The following is a 19,156-nucleotide window of genomic DNA, read 5'->3' on the forward strand; positions in this document are numbered from 1 at the left end:
CACCACTGGATGTGTCTTGTGGCCTGGAGATTATGCAACATAGTCCTATCTTTGCTATCCATGAACATAGGGAGTTACCTGGGGTGATTCCAGGCCTGGAATGAATTCATGTGAGGAATTCTTTGAAGTAAGGGTGTTTCTGCATCTGTGGTGAGACCACAGTGAGGGAGGTTAAGGCTCCCCATCTTTTTTTCTTCTTTCTTTCTTTCCAGACACAGGAGATAATCAACAAAGACCAGGCTCCCTTTTAAATCCAATAAGAAACATTTTACAACCTACTCCCTCTCAAGTCTACTATCTGAAGGTTCCTCTGCACAGTAAAACTTGGCCTCCCCACCTCTTTATCTTAACCTAAAGATTTCCTTTCAATAGATCCCTGGTCTTAGATAAACTCATCCAATTATCAACCAGATAATTTTTAAATCTACCTATAAGCTGGAAGCCCCCCTCCTTCAAGTTGTCCCACTTTTCTGGATCAAATCAACGTATTTCTTAAATGCACTTAGTTGAAGTCATGTCTCCCTAAAATGTATAAAACCAAGCTGCACCCTGATCACCTTGGACACACGTTCTCAGAACCTCCTGAGGGCTGGGTCACATGACATGGTCAATCATATTTGGCTCAGAATAAATATCTCCAAATATTTTGCAGAGTATGACTCTTTTCCTCAACAAGGTCATGATGATTAGGGTCAAAATTCACCGATATGAAGGACAGCCCCAATTTCTTGACTCAGAGAAATAAAGCAAGAGAAAACACGTGGAGGAGGAAGAGGAGGAGAGGAGAACCTGGAGCTCCCGCCTGCCCCTGGGTGAGTCCTGGAGGTGGAAGGAGAGGTACTTGATCCTGAGTTGGCCCCAGCTCCACCTGAAACAGAACCCTGGAGTGCCACTCCCTGAATGCGGCCCAGCTCTACCCAGGTTAGACACTCCCTTGCCCTAGAGCCTGGGTCCTCCCTGGCCCCTGCTACCACTGCTTCCTCAGAGCCCAGGCCCAGTGCACCACATCTGCCTCTGCACGGCTCTGGGAGGGCTGCACCAAGGACAATCTAGTCTCAGAGGGGACTTCCTGGACACAGGCGGGTCCTGACACCCTGAGGGCACAGAGGAGAATGGCCTTCACAGGGGCTGCTGTCTTGGGCCTCACAGAAGCGGCCTCTCCAGCGACCAGACTCAAAACCTACCCAGAGGCCCAGGCTGGTGAGGATGCCGTGGCTGGGCCTTTCATGTGGATGAAGGCAGTTCCCACCTCAGCCAACGTCCAAAACCCCGAGGAGAATCAAACCTGAAAGAGTCCCTGTCCTCCTTCCCAGAGGGGAAAGGCAGTTCCTGAAACCTCAGTAGAAGAGAAAATGCTGTGAGGGTTCAAGGGACCAAGGACGCCCTTCCCAGGCCAGCAAGGCCAGAGTAGGAGGAAGCTGCACCCACCTCCAGGGGACATGTGAGGTTTTAGAGGGTCAGGCAAGTCAAGGGCAAACGCCCTGAACTCCCCGCAGGGTCATGAGCACTCCCCACCTACTGGAGTTGGGCTCCAGAAGGCCAGGACATTATCCCTGCATCTCCCCTGCCTCCAGGACTCAGGCCTGAGCTCCCAGGTTGGCCAGGAAAAGCTAGTGGTAGCTCTAGCTGGCCATGGACATACAGGCTGGGACATGCAGGCCAACAAAGAGGTGCTGGGACCTCAAGAGAACTTCTAGACTTTCTAGACACTCCAGAGACACAGAGACATCCAGGCAGGACAGGGAGAGCCTGGAAGCAGCTGTGAGCAAGTGCAGGTGCCCGTCCCAACACACAGAGCTAAGCTCTGTTCAACCATTTTCTAAGCCAGACCAATCCCAGGGCCCAGAGGTGCAAACAGTGACCCCACTCAGGACTTGGAAGGAGGAGCACAGGAAAAGCTCCAAATTGGCCAAAAAAACTGTCAGAAATGTGGCAGTTATTTCATAAGTACATGAATAATAAACCCAAACAATGGAAAACAAAACTAAACAAAGGCAAATGTGAACGGAAACGTGATGAGTGAGAGCAGGAGAGTGTCTCAGTTGGAAGCAAACACAGCAGTCACCACTACTTCATTCAATGACGTCAAGATTTATTCAAAAGCATTGGCCTGGGGAGTGTAGGGAACCTGGACTAAGACAAGGAATGGGGCACAGCTTGGAGAAAAAGGGGAGAGTCTCAGGGCAGAAATAGAGCATCAGCCTTAGGAATTATTTATTGTGGCATCAGACCAATGACTACAAGGACATCAGCATGCAAGGGCAGTATTAGCCCCCGGGAGTGAGCAGCTGTCTTCAGATGAACTTTCAGACCACGTCATGCTGGAAGCAGAACTCTCACATGGAGCAGTCAGGGATTCGATTGAGTGTGGTTGGATGTATGTGCTTAAATAGGAAGAGAAAGTCTAAGGGACAGTGTGTGTGAAGTGAAATGTGAATGTTTTATTTGAACTCCCTGCGGTTCTCCCCCTCCCTGCAGCATCTGGAGCCCTCTGCTGTTGAAGACAGTGGGTGTTGATGGGAAACAGCAAAGGGGAAGCAAGCGGTCCTTGGAATTACTTTCTCTCCACATTTCAGGGAATGCACTGACTAAGGACTTGGACAATCTCTGACCTATCAATGCAGGGGGTGACTCTTGGTTAAATCACTTCCTAAAGAGACATCTCTGTGCCCTGCTGGGAGGCCTATGGTGAACCCTGTGATAGATCTGGGGACCAGGAGTTGGTGAAGGGGGCATACGGCTGAGGGAGGAGGTGCACAGTAGCTCCATACCATGCAGGCTGAAACTGGAGTTGGCTGGTCTAGGGTGTCCCACGGGACTAGATGTGGGTGGTAGAGGGTAGCGTTGGGGGAAGGCTGCCAGACAGCATGGAATGCACAATGGGGTTACTAGAAGAAAAGGGCTGATCCCAGCTTTGTGGTTTGCTGGGGATATCATCAAGGGCTGGTGATATAGGGGTGCTGCCTCCCGTTCTTCTGCAGGTGAAAGAGGCACATTCTCTCCTTTCATGTCTGAGATGTCTCCATCTTGAGCATGGCACTCCAAGCTGAAGTCATCAACGGAAGGCATGATGTACTGGATCTGCACAGGGGACTGCAGGCCATCTTGTGACCTCAGGATATGCCAGGAACAATCACAAGGACTGTGTTCTCCACGGTCAGCTGCAGCGCTGTCTCTGGGGCCAAGATGAGGATGACCTCTTCCAGGCTCAACCTCACTTCTGTCCCTTGTTCTAGGACTATGATGAGCTCCTCATTGCTGGAATCCTGCTGCACCCGTGAAAAGATGGCCGTCAGTATTCTCCAAAAAGGCTGCAAATGATGCTGATGTGGAGAGAGTTGCCAGGAGCTTCACCCTCTACAAGTTTAAAATACACTCCCTCCCAGAATTGACTCTCATGCTGACCCACCTAAATGTACATCCACTGGATGTCTCTTGAGCCTGAAGAGTGTGCAGCACTGTCCAATCTTTGCCATGCAAGGACATATGAACTTATCTGGGGAGGTTTCTGGGACGGGCATGAATTCTGGTGTGGAGCTCCTGGAATTGAGGGTGTTTTGCAATCTTTGCCATGCAATGACATAATAACTTACCTGGGGAGGTTCCAGGGACTGGCCTGAATTCAGTGTGGAGCTCCTGGAATTGAGGGTGTTTTTGCACCTGCAGAGAGATCACAATGAGGGAGGTTAAGGCTCTTCCAGCAAGAGTCTCTTGGATTTCAGAATATGACCTTCAGAAATCCACAACCCAGCATAGGCCAGCCTCAGGACACCAGCCCCCATCAATCAAGCATGACTTTCCACTCATCCTGCAGAAAGCACCCTCTCCTTTTATAAGATTGTGAGACATGACACTGACCTCCAGGCAGGGAGATCTTAAGAAATATCAGGGAAATTTGCCTTACCTATATTGGTACCCTGCTCCACTTGGCGACGTTTGGGTGGATTCATTTGTGTGGTAGCCAAGCTGCAGGACAGAAAGGGATCCGTTAGTCTTCCACACAGAGTCTAATTCTCACAAGCCCAAAACTCCATTTATCATCCAGCACACATTCTTTCTGTGTTCCTCAGTCAAGTGCACTTGTGTTGGGCTCCAAATCCTACCTGCATCCCATAAGTCCTAATGCTCATCTCCCACCCTCAACTTTTCTAATGGCTTTTCCTATCGGTGAATGTGTGTGATAAGGGATGGTGACCACAGGAAACAGTTTGCTTTCTCAGGAGCTCATCCACCTGAGAAGGGACATCTAATTTGGTCTGAGGACTTTCAGGGAAGACGTTGTTATTTCAGGTATCTGAGCACCGTGTCTGTGCAGTTACAGTGTGAATGGAGTGAGAGATGATGGGAAATGTTTCATTTTCTAATGAGCACAGGGAAGAAATTTAGATGATGCCCACAGTTTACCTGTCTCCGCACAAGAGGTGACTTTCATTTAGAGAGGGAACATAGATCGACAGTGGGAGGAAACCTGAGATGAGCCCCCTGACAGGTCCAGAAACCCCCATGCTGGCAGGATCCTATGGCCTCCACTGTGGGTCTCATGTCTCCGGCAGGTGTTCTAAATTTATAACGTTCAATGTCATGGCAGGCCAGGGTGCTTTCTCTGCCCTAGTTTGACCCTTTATCACACATTCACACCACACACACACAAATGCACACAGTCACACATAGTCACATGGCAACCTCCTGGCAACCCAAGGTAAACACACACTAACATACCTGCTCTCTCCTTCATTGACATTCTGCGATTCTGTCCAGGAATCACTAAGGCTTCTTTGGCGCCAGTAACCATACATGGTAAAGGTTCTCTAGACTCACTTGTATCAGAAAATTTCAATCTTAATCTTATTTTCTTATAAATCTATACAGTATATGACTTGATCTTTTACTTTTCCTGAAGAAGATGATCAGCTCAGCACATCCAGAACATGGAATAGTGTGCCCTGGCCTGGGACAGGTCGAATGACGCTATGGTAGAATGAAATCTTGGGCAAATCCCAAAAGTTTTATAATAGAGAGAGCTGTGGGCTCCCTTTGTCTCTCTTTGTCTATTTCATCTATCCCACTATTTCTTGCCCACGTAACTTTCACTATTTTTTTCAACACCTTCTACAAAGCTTCTAGAACTCTTTCACTATCACTGCTTTTCAAAATCCATCAGAGACAGCTTCCCAATTCTCAATGTTACCTTCTTTTTCAACCTCACTCTCCCTAGCTCCCTGGCTCTCTGGTTCTCTTTTGGCCTCTCTTTTTCTCCTTATCCCCTGGCTTCACATCTACATTCACAAGAAGAGAATGAAGAAGCCCCCTTCCCAATAAGAGTATGCCTTACACTGGGACTCCAAAATCTAAGCACACCCTGACAGGCACAGCCAGTGGAATGAGATCTGGGACGGAAGATCACAAGGCGTCACAGGACTGTGGCCGGTGATGTCCAAGCAGAGGGGGTTCTGGGGCCTCCCCGAGTCTGTGACTAAGGAAAGGCCTGAGGGCAGCAGGGCAGTGTCCCAAGAGACGCGAGGATGAAGGAGGGGTGCGGGCAGGGTGGAGGGCCTTAGAAGACTACTGATGTCTAAGAAATCCCGAAGCCAGCGGGAGGTTGCGGCCTTCCTCCTCCTGGCTTTGCCCACAAAGGGCCGCGAGGGGTGAGAATCCACTTCCGAGTGGGGACTTAGACGGGGCACTGGGTGGGGAGGGGAGAGGGTGAAAAGACAAAAGACACAAAAGCTTGTCGGGGCACCAACCTCCCAGCGTCTGACAGCGACGTAGGGCTACTGCGGCTGAGACACGTAGGTGCGGGGATTGTGACGTCGGCAGTGACACCAGACGCCAGAACCTAGGAGTGGAGGATGGTGACACGGAGTTGTGAACAGAAAATATCAAAGTCCACTCCAGGAAAGGGGCTTTTCATCCGGAAAATCTGCATCCGGGTCCGCCGGAACCTGCGGTCTCAGGATGGGGTAGTGGGCCAGAAAGAGGGCAGAACCAGTGTGGACCAGGCCTGAGCTTCCCTGCTCTGTCCCCAGGGTGTATCGGGATCTGTCCCCACTTCCGGCCAGTGCAGCCTTGGTCTCCGCGTTTGCCACAACGCGAGTGTTTTACGTGCAGAAGGGCTAGGCTTCTTCCACCAGCTGCAAGTTGAATGTTTCCGATACTTTATGGTCAGGGTAGTCAGACCACTTACAGTGGTGGATGACCCGGTTCATTCTGGACAAATTAAAAACAGTTTAGGAGGCTGGGTGCGGTGGCTCGCACCTGGAATCCCAGCACTTTGGGATGCTGAGGTGGGCAGAGTTTGAGACCAGCCTGGGCAACAGAGCAAGACCTTGTTTTCCACAAAAATACAAAAACTTAGCCAGGTGTGGTGGTGGATGCCTGTGGCCCCAGCTCCTCCAGAGGCTGAAGCATGAGAATCACTTGAGCCCAGGAGGTCGAGGCTGCAGTGAGCCGTGATGGGGCCACTGCACTCCAGGCGGAGCAACAGAACGAGACCCTGTCTCAAACCAAACCAAACAAAACAATAACAACAAAAGTTTATGGCAGAAGTTCTTCTTCCTCTCTAGCGTGAGTGGGTGGAGCTGCACATCTTGGGTGGAGCTGCACATCTTGAGTGGAGCAGGTCGTGGCGCCTTCACTACCCAGGGACCCCTGGCTGGAGGTGGCTGGACCAGGACCCCCACCAGCCCAGTCAGAACGGTCCATTTATTGTCAGAACTACAGTGTGAATTGCCACAGTTGGCCGGTGGGGAGCGTGCAAATTCACACCAAGGATGAGGAATGTATGTTCCTTTTCTATTCCTCATTCACCCGGGAGGCAGGGACAAAAGCAAGGGCTCTGTTCCAGGGACTTCTTGGGCCAGGACCTGAGCTGGGCCCAGGAGGCCAGAATCATTGCTTTAAAAGAACAAAAGTTACTGTGTATATTAATAAATTCCTTTATCCATCTTTATATTTAATGTGTTCTTTTCACATTTCTTAAGATGAATCATAAATCTGAATTCCTTTGAGACAAATGTGGATGACATTCCCTAATTTTCTTAGGTAATCGTTTTAGAATATATTGTAATTTCACATATTTCAGTGTTCTCAGAGCTATTTGAAAAAATATTTTTAATTTAAAATATGGGATAGTTTAATGTTTTGTTTTCTGTTTCAGAGTATTTTGTGTCAACTATGGATATTGAGGCATGTAAAATGCGTACCTTTTAGGAAATACATGATTTTGTTTAGAACTAATGAAAAATTAAATGTTCAATATTTCCATGGACATTTACCAAGGGATGTCTACTCTCACACAAGAACATTTTTTAAAATAGCAAAACTGCATTTTCAATTTTCAGTAGCCTCATTAATATCCTTAATAAATGTTAAAGTGAAATATGTAAGTTAGCATTTCATTTTCTACATTTTCTGATTTTCCTTTTTCTTAAGTGCATGCTAGCTGGATTTTGGAAAGACCAAATCCCAACTGTTCACACTGCAAAGATTTCTCAAAGATTATTTCCAAACGAGGGTACCCTTCGGGTTTTCCCATAACTAATACCAGTTTCTTTAAATTTTAAGTTTTTTTAAAACAATATATCAATATTTTGATTCAAAACGGACTTAAAATTTGAATAGCTTCCCTTAGGTAATTGAACAGAAAGAACACTGGGATTCATCAGGGTACTTGGGGGATCAGCCCTGCTCACTGCTTCTCCAGATTTCCAGAGCTAAGTTTGTTTCCCCTGAGCTGAGCTCATACCTCCCATAACTGCTGGGAAGTGGACACAGATTAAGGAGCCAGGATTGTATGCAATTTCAGTTGAAGAAATTCATACATCTGAGCCTTCCCATTTAGTTTTTCTGCAGCTCCCTCTCTCTTCACATAGGAGCCAAGTAATGTAGCTCTGCCTGTATGTACCGTTCAGACACTTCGACCTTCTCTACCAAATATTTTGTTTTTTGGTTTCTACAAAATATGAGTTTGGGGTGTCTTCAAATAGACTGAATTGATTCCTCTTGAGTCTGCATGGGACACACATTGTCTACATTTGGAAGCCCCTTACGAGAAACTAACCCACTAAATGAAAGTCTGGGTAAATTAAGGTCTGCTCACTGTGTCTCTGAGTCTCTGATTCCTTGCCTAGAAAATGGATCTGATAAAAGCTGAGGAGTGGGCTGGGTGCGGTGGCTCACTCCTGTAATCCCAGCACTTTGGGAGGCCGAGGCGGGTGGATCACGAGGTCAGGAGATCGAGACCATTCTGGCTAACGCTGTGAAACCCCGTCTGTACTAAAAGTACAAAAAATTAGCCGGGCGTAGTGGCGGGTGCCTGTAGTCCCAGCTACTCAGGAGGCTGAGGCAGGAGAATGGCGTGAGACGGAAGGCGGAGCTTGCAGTGAGCCGAGATCGCACCACTGCACTCCAGCCTGGGTGACAGAGCAAGACTCAAGAAAAAAAAAAAAAAAAAAAAAATGCTGAGAAGTGAAAAAAATGACAATGCATTGAAGCATAATTTTTAAAATTATGATTTATTATTACTATCTAAAACAAGATTTTCCTGTCCTACCTTAGAAAATTTCCTTAGCTTTTCCAGAAGAAACTACAACCCTACCAAAGCACAATGGTTGTAGGAAGGCTGTTTGATTGGGTCACTAAGAAGTCCTGACGAGAAGATGGTCCATCTAAAATGCAATGCAGTGTATATAAGGCAACATGTGTCCATATCACTTCCTGGGCATAACCAGCCCTACCTCCTCAGAGGGGATCTGATCCTAATGCACATGCATCTCCTTGGACAAAGGTAGGGAGTCTGATTCAGAGCTGCTCCAAAGCCTGTCCATGCAGAAGACTTTATACCTGTAGTTCTTGTTCCTACCTTGAATGTGAAGGAGTACACTCAGTTTCAGAGTGAGAGTTTTGATCTCTGTAAGTTCTATTTGAAAAGACCGGGGGTTGACAAAAAAAAAAAAAAAAAAAAAAAAAAAAAAGAGGTACAGCCAAGGATTGGAATAAAGTCATAGGAACAGAGACAAGCCCAGAAGAGCAGCAGTATTGAAGGACAATGGGTTAGGTTGCTAAGATTGATGGTGATCCTTATAAGTCAGCCCCTGTTACACTGTTTGCCTTGGGTCCACAGAGCTTTGTCATAGCTCTCTCTTGTAAGTTTCTTAAAATCACTAAAGAGGCTTGCTTGAACTCAGGTGTCTGAGATCAGCCTGAGCAATAGAGTAACCCCTCATCTCTACTAAAATAAAAAAAATTTAGCCAGACATGGTGGCATGTGCCTGTAATCATAGCTATGATGGTGCCACTGCACTCCAGACTGGAAACAGAATGAGATCCTGTCTCAAAAAAAAAAAAAAAAAAAAAAAAAATCAGGAAAGTGCCCCATTTTCTACTACTCAGATCCTGTTCAGTTTCAGTGATGAAGCAGAGGTGGATCAAGACACCTGGAGCACCTCTTACTGCAGTTCATCTAAGTCAGCCTTTACCTGGCCCGCTCTGCAGTTCACACAGCCGGAAGGGCTTGTGCACGGGTTAGAAGACTACAGTTCTCTCTGTCATCAGTTTTCCTGGTTTCTCATACAGCCCCTTCTCCACATATAGATAGTGGAGATTTTGCCCAGGGGATTCCCTCAAGGTCTCAGTTTCATTAAGCTTGTCAAGGCTTCCACAGATTGTTTTGCCACCTAGTGAGACTTGTTTCGAAAAAAAAAAAAAAAGTGAAATGGGAAAAAAATTAAGTGGCAAATGAGAATGATAATAGTCCTCACAGGTGAAGGTGTCCATACAGACAGAAGATAGGTGGCTTCATTTTGGTCAGCAGCTCACCTGGGCCAGTGAAATGTCTTTGTTTGGATAAAAAGGACCTTTCTATACCTCGATATAGACAATCAGGGACAGAAGTGCACCATATGAGCAGAATGGCTTTCATAAGAGAACAGAGAGTCCTTAACATTTTCGGTTCAGTTCCCCAGAAGAATGAAAGTGAGCAGTTTTGAATGGAAATAATTGTCAAATGGGAACATAAACTACAAATATATTGGCAACAAAGGAAGTTTAGCAGCAATACTCCTTCAGTTTCAGTTAAAGTGATTTACGCTAAGTTGATAAACCAGTTGGTTTAAATGGTCACAAGACATTTTGTCTGTGAAACCTCTCTGGACCCCAATGACTCCAGTCGTAATTAGTCTAAATGCACATGTTCTAAACTCCCACAGGTCTCGGATCAGGCTGTAGAACTTAATACATGGAATGTTCATTTGCTGTACATGTGTCTGTCTACCCAATAAAGTTTGAGCTTCTGTTCCTGGGGTTGAGCAAGGTGAACCACTTGGTCATGCCCTCTCCATACCTCTTTTACAAATGGAAAAGTGCAACACAGTGATATGCCACTGGACATGAAGGCAGCAATCCTGCATTTGAGCCTGAATCTATTTCTGCAACTAACTGGAGGTATGGGACAGAGATCAATGGATCTCAGATGCTTCTGTGTTCAGTGATCAACAGGTCTCAAATGTCACTGTGCAGGAGACTTAATTGGAAAAGTCATTTTACAAATTTAAATTCTTAAGAGATCCCCATTTGAAAGTGTTAGAGTGGGGCATAGAGCTCTAATTATAAGTATTCTAGGCTAGTTACACTGACTATAATTAACCAATATAGTTCTGGAAGCAGGGACTTAAGTGATCTCTAAGGCTACTTCTAGTTCTAATATTTGAGTGTTCTAAGGATTCGTAGACATCTGAATATAAATCTTAGACTAATTTTTATGGTTTGTCAATTCACATGGGTGTGTGTATGCTCATGTGTGTGCTCATAAATCATGAAAAAGTAGAACTATTCCTTTACTTCATGCAAAGTTCAATCCACAAATTATAAGTAAATTTTAGATAATTGGCAGTGAGGATGAATTTCTTAACACCAAGTATGACAGAGTAAGAGCAGAGGCTGAAGATAATAAGGCACTGATCTAGAACAACATCAGTGAGGAGAAAGAGGGAAGGAGATAATTGCATTAAGATTTACAGGGATTAATAAGCAATTTATGCAGATTAATGTCATGAGTAAATTGTGTGACTTATTCAGAAAAGTAAGCATTCCTGAGTAAACCTCTACTTTTAACCTGAATGTCAAGTAAACGATAGCAATATTTTCTAAGATTTAGAATATTAAATGAAGGTCAGATTTGGAAGCAAACCAATAAATTGCAATAAAGACATTACCTTTGAAGTGCCTATCAGAAATCCGCTTAGAGTAGCTCAGTAAACTTAAATTGGATACATAAGTAGTGGAAGGTTGAAAAGGCACAGAGATAACCATACAAAAGAGATATCGCCTTTTAACATACAGGAACAAAGGAGTAAAGTTACTCTCAGGGGCTAGCGCTCAAAATTATCTTACTTGTATGCAGCTAGAGCTTGAACCTGTGAGGAGAAGACACAGTACCAGGCGCCCATGTCTCCTAGTGGGTTACACCACATAAGTCATGCTTAAAATTGGAAGGGAGCAATGTTCAATGACTGATGTGCAGGCAAATGAGGCAGAGGCACTTGATAGCCAGTGTTCAGACTTCTGAGGAGGAGACATGGTCCAACAGGTGCTTGGATAGACAAGGTGCATAGAAAAGCAGATTGTAGCTCAGCCGGTCCTCTTACAACCAAGGAGGTAGAGCTAGGATGCTGCTGGTCCTTTTCTGGCATATTTGTGGGGCTGCTAAGAAAGTGGAAAGAATATAAAGCCTGAAGCCTAGAGCCAACCATCTGCTGCTATTGGAATGGGGCTGACAAAAACGGCATAGGAACAGATGCCTTCACTCTTTGTCTTGTTTTCCACTCTCCTGCTAATACCTTTCATTAAAGGTGCTAACAAGAAGCTAACTGGCCAAGCAGTATGACAAATGCTGTTTTCAGAGTCCCAGCACAGCACCACAGAGCAGAGTAAAGAAATCATAAAAGTAAAGAAGTAACACCACGTCATTAGTCCATAAAGAGTGGGAACCATGAGAATGGAGGAGATTGTTTGGAGATAACACGTATAATAAGAAGAGAATGAAACATAGGTGAAAGCAATCCTAGCCAAGAGAATATGAGGAACAGTCAGCAAAGAAGACTGAGAATGTGTGGAGAAGACAAAGAGAAATGTCCAGCAGACAAACATTCCCATGGCCAGAAAAGAAAGAAATTAAGGTGCAGGAGATAGATCACCTTGTAAAATGTTTCAGAAAGGGCCTGAAGGATGAATACTGGCCATAGGTCAATGGAGTTGGCCCTGGTAATTTATTAAGAGAAAAACTACTATTAACTGACTAAGGAGGTACCTGGTACCTTTATAAAGAGAAATTCCAGTAGTATAATGAGAGCTAAAATAATCTTCTTCTTCTTCCTCTTCTTCTTCTTGTTCTTCTTCTTGTTCTTCTTGTTCTTGTTCTTGTTCTTCTTCTTCTTCTTCTTCTTCTTCTTCTTCTTCTTCTTCTTCTTCTTCTTCTTCTTCTTTCTTCTTCTCCTTCTTCTTCTTTTGAAACAGGTTCTCTTTTTTTTTTTTTTTTTTGAGACAGAGTCTCCCCCTGTCACTCAGGCTGGAGTGCAATGGCATGATCAGGCTCACTGCAGCCTCAACTTCCAGGGCTCAGCCCCCAAGCAATTGGGACTATGGGTGTGAGCCACTATACCGGGCTTTTCTTTTCTTTTTTTTTTTTTTGAGACGTAGACTTGCTCTTGTCACCCAGGCTGGAGTGCAATGGCATGATCTTGGCTCACTGCAACCTCTGCCTCCCGGGTTCAAGCGATTCCCCTGTCTCAGACTCCCAAGGAGCTGGGATTACAGATGCATGCCACCACGCCTGGCTGCTTTTTGTATTTTTAGTAGAGACGGGGTTTCACCAGGTTGGTCAAGCTGGTCTCAAACTCCTGACCTTGTGATTTGCCCACCTCGGCCCCCCAAAGTGCTGGGATTACAGGCGTGAGCCACTGTGCCCAGCCTAAATTTTTAAATTTTTGTAGAGATGGGGTCTCCCTATGTTGCCCAGGCTGGTCTCGAACTCCTGGGCTCAAAGGATCCTCCTGTCTTGGCCTCCCAAAGTGCTGAAATTGCAGGCATGAGCCTCCATGCCTGGCTTTAAGAGATTTCTATAGGTTGAGAAGGAAATAGGGTATAAAAACACTGGAGACAGGAAATGTATGCTATATTTCAAGTCATTTGACTGACAGAGAAAGAAGAGGACATATTAAAAATGAAGAAACGAGAAAGTCTGAACACACTTAGATTCTCAAAGGCAGTTAGTTTTATCTGAGACAATGTTTAAGGAATTTCTAGGGAAAATGCAGAACAGAAAAATCCTCTGATTGAAACAGATAACTTTACATATTTTCCTCCAGCATAGTTTTCAGAATAAGAAAATTAGCACCATGAAGACAAGTGGCAATACCAGAAGATCTTTCAAAAACACATTTTATTTTTTATTTTAAAACATTTTACACGTTGTCTTGTTCCAGATTTTTTTTTCTCCTTTATTTACATCTCTACAGGAAGCCAGCTTAACTGAATAGAGAAGGACATTTTCTAGAGCAGCGCAGAGGGATTTTACTTCTTCTGTTCTGGGATGGTGTACTATAAATCTTCTACGATGAAATGGTCTGTGATATATGCTTTCTTCTGCTAGAAAGCTGGGACTCCAAATTTTGGCAAATTAGGGAAAAGGCAAGCCTCAGTTTGCCATTGTTATGCTCTGAAAGGGCAGGGTTTGCAGGATTACAAAAGAGATTCTTAGAAAGTGTCTTTTTTTCTTTCTATGGTTTTTTTTTTTTTTTTTTCAGTTTGTTTCAATTTCTTCCTCCATTTAACTGTTCACCTGAACCCGCTGAGAAACATTCCATCTTTAGGACTGCCTTTTGTTGTTCTATTATCTTCCAGCATCCTATTTTGTGGACATGCTAAGCAGACAAGTCCAGAAAGCCCGAAGTTGAAATATAAATGTGACTAAGTCAGTAACTGTATAATCTTCTTCAGTCTCACTCTCCTCATTTGTAATAAGGGCACTGAATTCGATGACCTTTGGGGAACTTACTGCTTCAGAAACCCATGATTTGATCAATTCTCACTGCAAATGGCCAGAATGAAGATGTTGCTCAAGCTACAGCCAACTTGAATTTTGATATGGGTGCATTTCATTCTAAAACTTGATGTTTTAGATCGAACAGGTAAATGAACAAGAATCTAAACAGTTCCTACCTATAAAAGAGAGAAAGGAGTACATGACAGTGATACTGCTGAAGCAGCCACAATGAGCATCTAGCAGGTATTCCGTTTACTGAGAGGTTCAATCTGCTCACATTATAGATACCAGAATCTTGGCACAGAGGGCCCAATGTCCTACATCTGTTTAAAGCCAGAGCTATAACTTTAGAACTCAATTCACCTGAGTGCCAGTCCAACCATTCCATTCCATCTCTTTTATCTGTGTATTCAATGGCTCACTTTTATATAAAGTAAAAGAAATCATTAATAGGCCGTGTGTCAGGAACTGAGAGTGCAAAGGTCAACAAGATATAGTGTCTGCCTGGAAGAAGTTCACAGCCTAGGAAGGGTATCTCCTTGTAGCACTGGGAACTGGACAGACATGGCTTCAGATAATCCAAACTTTGCAGATCAAAGAGAGATGGTCCAGAGAGATTTATCCCACTGATATAGCAGCCAGAGAATCTTCACCTCTTTGTTTCTTGCAGCTGGTGCTTAGTTTTTAATGTTTCTTTCTGTTTTTGCAGCAAAATGGTGCTAATTCAGCTCTACAGCCCCCAGTCTTTACTTCAAAGGTAAGACATTCGGCTTCACAGTGACCTTCCATTCTCTTACTAATTAGTGCTCTATGAATTGCTGTCCTGGCTAAGTAAAGAAAGCAATTTGTCTTCAGTTATCTAGTAATTAGTAACTGTAAGATAAAATTACATCGCCCAGGCCAAATTCAGACTTCCTCATTACCATAACTCCTAGAGACACAGACTATAAACCTAGAAATTAGAAAAATCAGATGTTATCTGAACAGTCATGTCTGAGCTCAGACCCCTGGTACAATATAATCAATGTCCTTATTAAATAGCCAATTGGAAAAAAACAGAAAAGATTTTCATATGTCAAAATCATATCTAGCTTGTACAGAAACAGAATGTTTCTTCCAAGGAAGATGACAAAATACTTTCTAATTCCAATGAACGATCCTTACCAACAGATTTTTTTCCCCCTGTATCCAAATAGTCTCTGATTTATAGCAAAAGTTAAAGATTGTTCTGTTACATTATAGGCAGGCCAATAGTAGATCATATGCCCTGGCATATGATGTCGGAGTCTCACAGTTTTAGGTAGAAAGATAAACAACATGATGCTAGTCCTTCTCAATTTACTGTGCAAAGAACACCAATGGAATCGTGTATTTAGCTCTGGCAAGCAAATTTAGAGAGACATAGGCAATGTGTATTCATTCATAACAGAGATTAGGTTGAAGAGGAAAAAATATGTCAAAACAGGAATCTTTTTTAATTGGTAAGATACACTCTTAGGAAAAAATAGTGGAAGAAGTAGCAGTTCTTCTCAAAAGGAGTAATGTTTATTCCTGGAAATAACAACTTTGGGGGAGAAACAGTACATATTAGCTGCCATATATCTGAAATATTATCATGTGGAATATATTTTGTTAGTGCCAAGTTAAGGCAAAGACTAATGGAAAGAAATTGCAGGGACTTAGATTTCTGCTCAAATTAAGGAGAAATTTTTGAATAGTCCAAAGTTGAACTTGGGATACTGTGAACTACAGATCACTTAAATTTATCAGGCATCTGGACAATCAATTGAGACACACACACGCACACACACACACACACACACACACACACACACACATATATATATATATATATATATATATATATATATATATATATATACATGTATAGGGTGTTCAATACTGAATTAGGGCAGAGAACAAAAAAATAAGTAGAAGAACAAATGACCAACAATGGTAAACTCTAACATAGCATAGAGTATGTGCCTGCCACTGCTCAAGCAGTTATACAGAGAGATTGTTAAACTGTCCCAAAGCAGTCATTTTTACCTTCAGACTTTTAGTCATAGAACCTCTGGGTTTAGCTGGACACATGAATACTTAGGTAATCACATCAGCTCCTAGCTTCCTATTTCTATATGTCCACATGAACAAATTTGGAAAAATGAAAAAGGAGTGGAATGATGTGAGCTGCTTCTATGTAATCTTAATCAGGTTCTATACTTTCTAACCCTGCCTGTTAGAATATCCTTGGAACCAAATAAAATGGTCAACTGTTTAGGATGGCAGGGTTGACCTTCAGCCCAAATCACAACATAACTTGGTGAAAAAGAACCCTCTACCCTCACCTAGTCAACTTAGCTATTTTTGGACTTTTACATGAAAGAAAAATAAGGTTTTGTCTTTCTTCAGTCATTCTATCATTAAGATTCTTTATTATAACAAGTTAGTTTCTAATTAATATAACAAGTTTATTCATCTTCAAAACAATGCTATTATTATTATCATTTATAGAATGGAAAGTAAAACACAGGGTGCATACAGCTTATAAAGATTAGCACTGAGATCCAAACTCATATAGTTTGGCCTAATAACCTATGTTTATTACCTTTTATATTGATCATTAAATTCACTTCTAACTCTGAGATTCTATGTGATTATGGTGATGGTGGTGGTTCTAATCTGTGCCCAAACTATGCTTATTATTGTAATTCAAATACATCTGAGATGAGTTTTGTGGACAGGGAGCTATTAGGCATCCACATCTATAGACTGATCTGAATAAATTGGAGTACTGATTAAAGTGGATGGAGAAGACAATTTTAAATGAGTTTATCTATTCTGGAGCATTGTCTGACATCTACAAAAAGATGCTGAGGGCAGAAAATTGGGAACTGATTTTACAACTGAGACTTTCATGGAGTCACTGAAACTTTCATGGGGACATTGTTCCCTGGCTCTGTTCTTTAGTTCTAGTCTTGCCTATTTCCAAATGTGCAAAACAAATACTACTTCCCAGGAAGCCTTTCTGCATTTCCTAGTTAGAACCAAGTTTCCACATCTATGACTTCTCTTTATACTTTGCATCTTTTATGGCACTTGTGAAAACTGTTTCATATTAAAGTTATTTGTGAATTTTCCTGTCTCATTGATATACTTACTTATACATGTTAAATGTATTGAAAGCTTATTTACCACTACAAGCAACCTATTTTCGAACAACACAGAAGGAATAGACTAATAACTTCAAGCAAATTAAGGTCAATGTCCATGCTTTATATTTTTACCTCTTCGTTTTACCTACCTTTATCATAGTGGACAGAACAATTTCTTACAATTGGTTAGCACACATTCAATATCTATTGGTTTTCTAGGACTACTGAGGACAGAATGTGTAATAAAGGAAAGTAGAAATTCAGGAGCCATGAAGGAACAGACAGGGGGCTTCATGATGCATGGAGAACCTCTAATAGGAAAAGCTTCACAACAGAAGGAACGAAGGATAGTTGAGGAGGTATGGACATAAACATTTCTTAGGAACAGAGTCGTGGTTGTATGAAGCAAAGAGAATCTCAAAGACGCAAAGACTTAAGAGAATAGTAAGCAAGATGTTAGTTTAGTGGTTTTAATGGCATAATTTTCAACCAGTGTGTGAAAGCCAAAAAGTCTAAAATAATGTATGGATAAGAGATTTGGACCGACGACTCAGACATGAAAAAAAATTAGCTGTCTAAGAATCTAGTAACATAACTTTAGTTTAATTTAGATTACAAAGGCTGTACTTCCCTAACTTAACAAATATGTTTGGCATTTCCTTGGATAATCTTTTCTTTCTTTCTTTCTTTCTTTCTTTCTTTTTTTTTTTTTTTTTTCATTTTAAAGAAATCACTTTAGAATATGCTGGCCAGGCGCGGTGGCTCATGCCTGTAATCCCAGGGCTCTGGGAGGCCGAGGAGGGCGGATCATGAAGTCAGGACATCAAGACCATCCTGGCTAACATGGTGAAACCCCGTCTCTACTAAAAATACAAAAAAATTAGCCGGGCGTGGTGGCGGGTGCGTGTAGTCCCAGCTACTCGGGAGGCTGAGGCAGAAGAATGGCATGAACCTGGGAGGCGGAGCTTGCAGTGAGCCGAGATCGCACCACTGCACTCCAGCCTGGGCGACAGAGCGAGACTCCGTCTCAAAAGAAAAAAAAAAAAGAATGTGCTGAACCTGCGTTGCAGATTACAAAAGAAGGAAAGAGATCTAAAAGTACAAAGAAGTCTGAATTCCTTGGCAGAGCTGTTAGGGAAGTTGACTAGAAACTATTATGGATGGAGATGGTCCCGGTCAATGTGGTCCCATTGTTTTGTGTCTGAGCTCAGGAAAAGATTTTCAGTGACTGGTTTGCCTTGGAACCTTCAACTTTGTAAAAGTTGAGCTTTCATCTCAAAAGACAGATCCTGAGCAGACTGTCATCTCTACTTCTAGAAGAATTTCCCTCTTACCTTGGAAAATTTGAGCAAGAAGAATGAGAGCAGCAAAAATAAAGAAAAATATTTTCATGGCTCCAGGCATCAGTGGAGAGCTGATGAAGGAAGTGCAGTAGCTGGAATCAAGCTCTTTTATCAAGGGGCATTGATTAAAATATGTTCTACTGCTCTGAAGGGACTGGAAGTCATCCTCGATTTGTAATGTTCATTGGGAACATACTATTTTCCATGCTCCATTGATTAATGTGTGGGCTGATGGATCAGATTTTAACTAAACCACATTTGTGGGAAACAAACGCAGAGAACCCTGCCTTTCTGCCTGGAATATTCTATTCTGTGTCTCTGCTTAGACTTCTCTCATTTTTCCTTCAAGTCTTATCTCAAGTATTACCATGTCTATAAGATATATAGCCACCACGCTTTTCCTAGTACATGATTTTACATAAAATCTATTCTTAAAATAATAATTAAAACAAACACACAAAAACCTTTAATTTTAAGTTCAGGAGTACGTGTGCAGGTTTTCTTTCTTTTTCTTTTCTTTTTTTTTTTTTGACAGGGTCTCACTATATTGCGTGGAGTGCTGTTGCTTAAGGAGAAAAGGGTTAATCCATTGAAAATACATAAAAACCATTAACATGTTT

At 42.9% G+C, this 19,156-nt stretch overlaps 2 protein-coding genes across 2 annotated transcripts; both read right to left on the bottom strand.

Moving 5' to 3' along the window:
* Nucleotides 1-2,550: 2,550 nt before the first annotated feature.
* LOC129135843 (proline-rich protein 23D1-like) lies at nt 2,551-4,881 on the bottom strand. Its single transcript, XM_054657665.2, is given in 5 exon segments — nt 2,551-3,125; nt 3,128-3,269; nt 3,485-3,564; nt 3,905-3,966; nt 4,720-4,881. Coding segments are annotated over 5 exon segments (843 nt in total). The 5' UTR covers nt 4,797-4,881; the 3' UTR covers nt 2,551-2,643.
* A 9,753-nt stretch (nt 4,882-14,634) lies between these two features.
* LOC129388387 (beta-defensin 107A) lies at nt 14,635-18,685 on the bottom strand. Its single transcript, XM_055078612.2, has 2 exons — nt 18,528-18,685; nt 14,635-14,865 (listed from the first exon to the last, which is right to left on the bottom strand). Exons 1-2 carry the CDS (start codon nt 18,595-18,597, stop codon nt 14,723-14,725), a joined length of 213 nt encoding a protein of 70 aa, XP_054934587.1. The 5' UTR covers nt 18,598-18,685; the 3' UTR covers nt 14,635-14,722.
* Nucleotides 18,686-19,156: the final 471 nt, after the last annotated feature.

This window comes from Pan troglodytes, chromosome 7 (genome assembly GCF_028858775.2).
Source record: "Pan troglodytes isolate AG18354 chromosome 7, NHGRI_mPanTro3-v2.0_pri, whole genome shotgun sequence".
Taxonomy (NCBI): domain Eukaryota; kingdom Metazoa; phylum Chordata; class Mammalia; order Primates; family Hominidae; genus Pan; species Pan troglodytes.

Excerpts from the sequence above, each read along its gene's own strand:
- LOC129388387 (XM_055078612.2), bottom strand. The coding sequence starts at position 18,597 with ATGCCTGGAGCCATGAAAATATTTTTCTTTATTTTTGCTGCTCTCATT. Across the intron at positions 14,866-18,527 it reads TCTTGCTCAAATTTTCCAAG|CCAGGACAGCAATTCATAGA; the intron begins GTAAGAGGGAAA and ends TTCTTTACTTAG.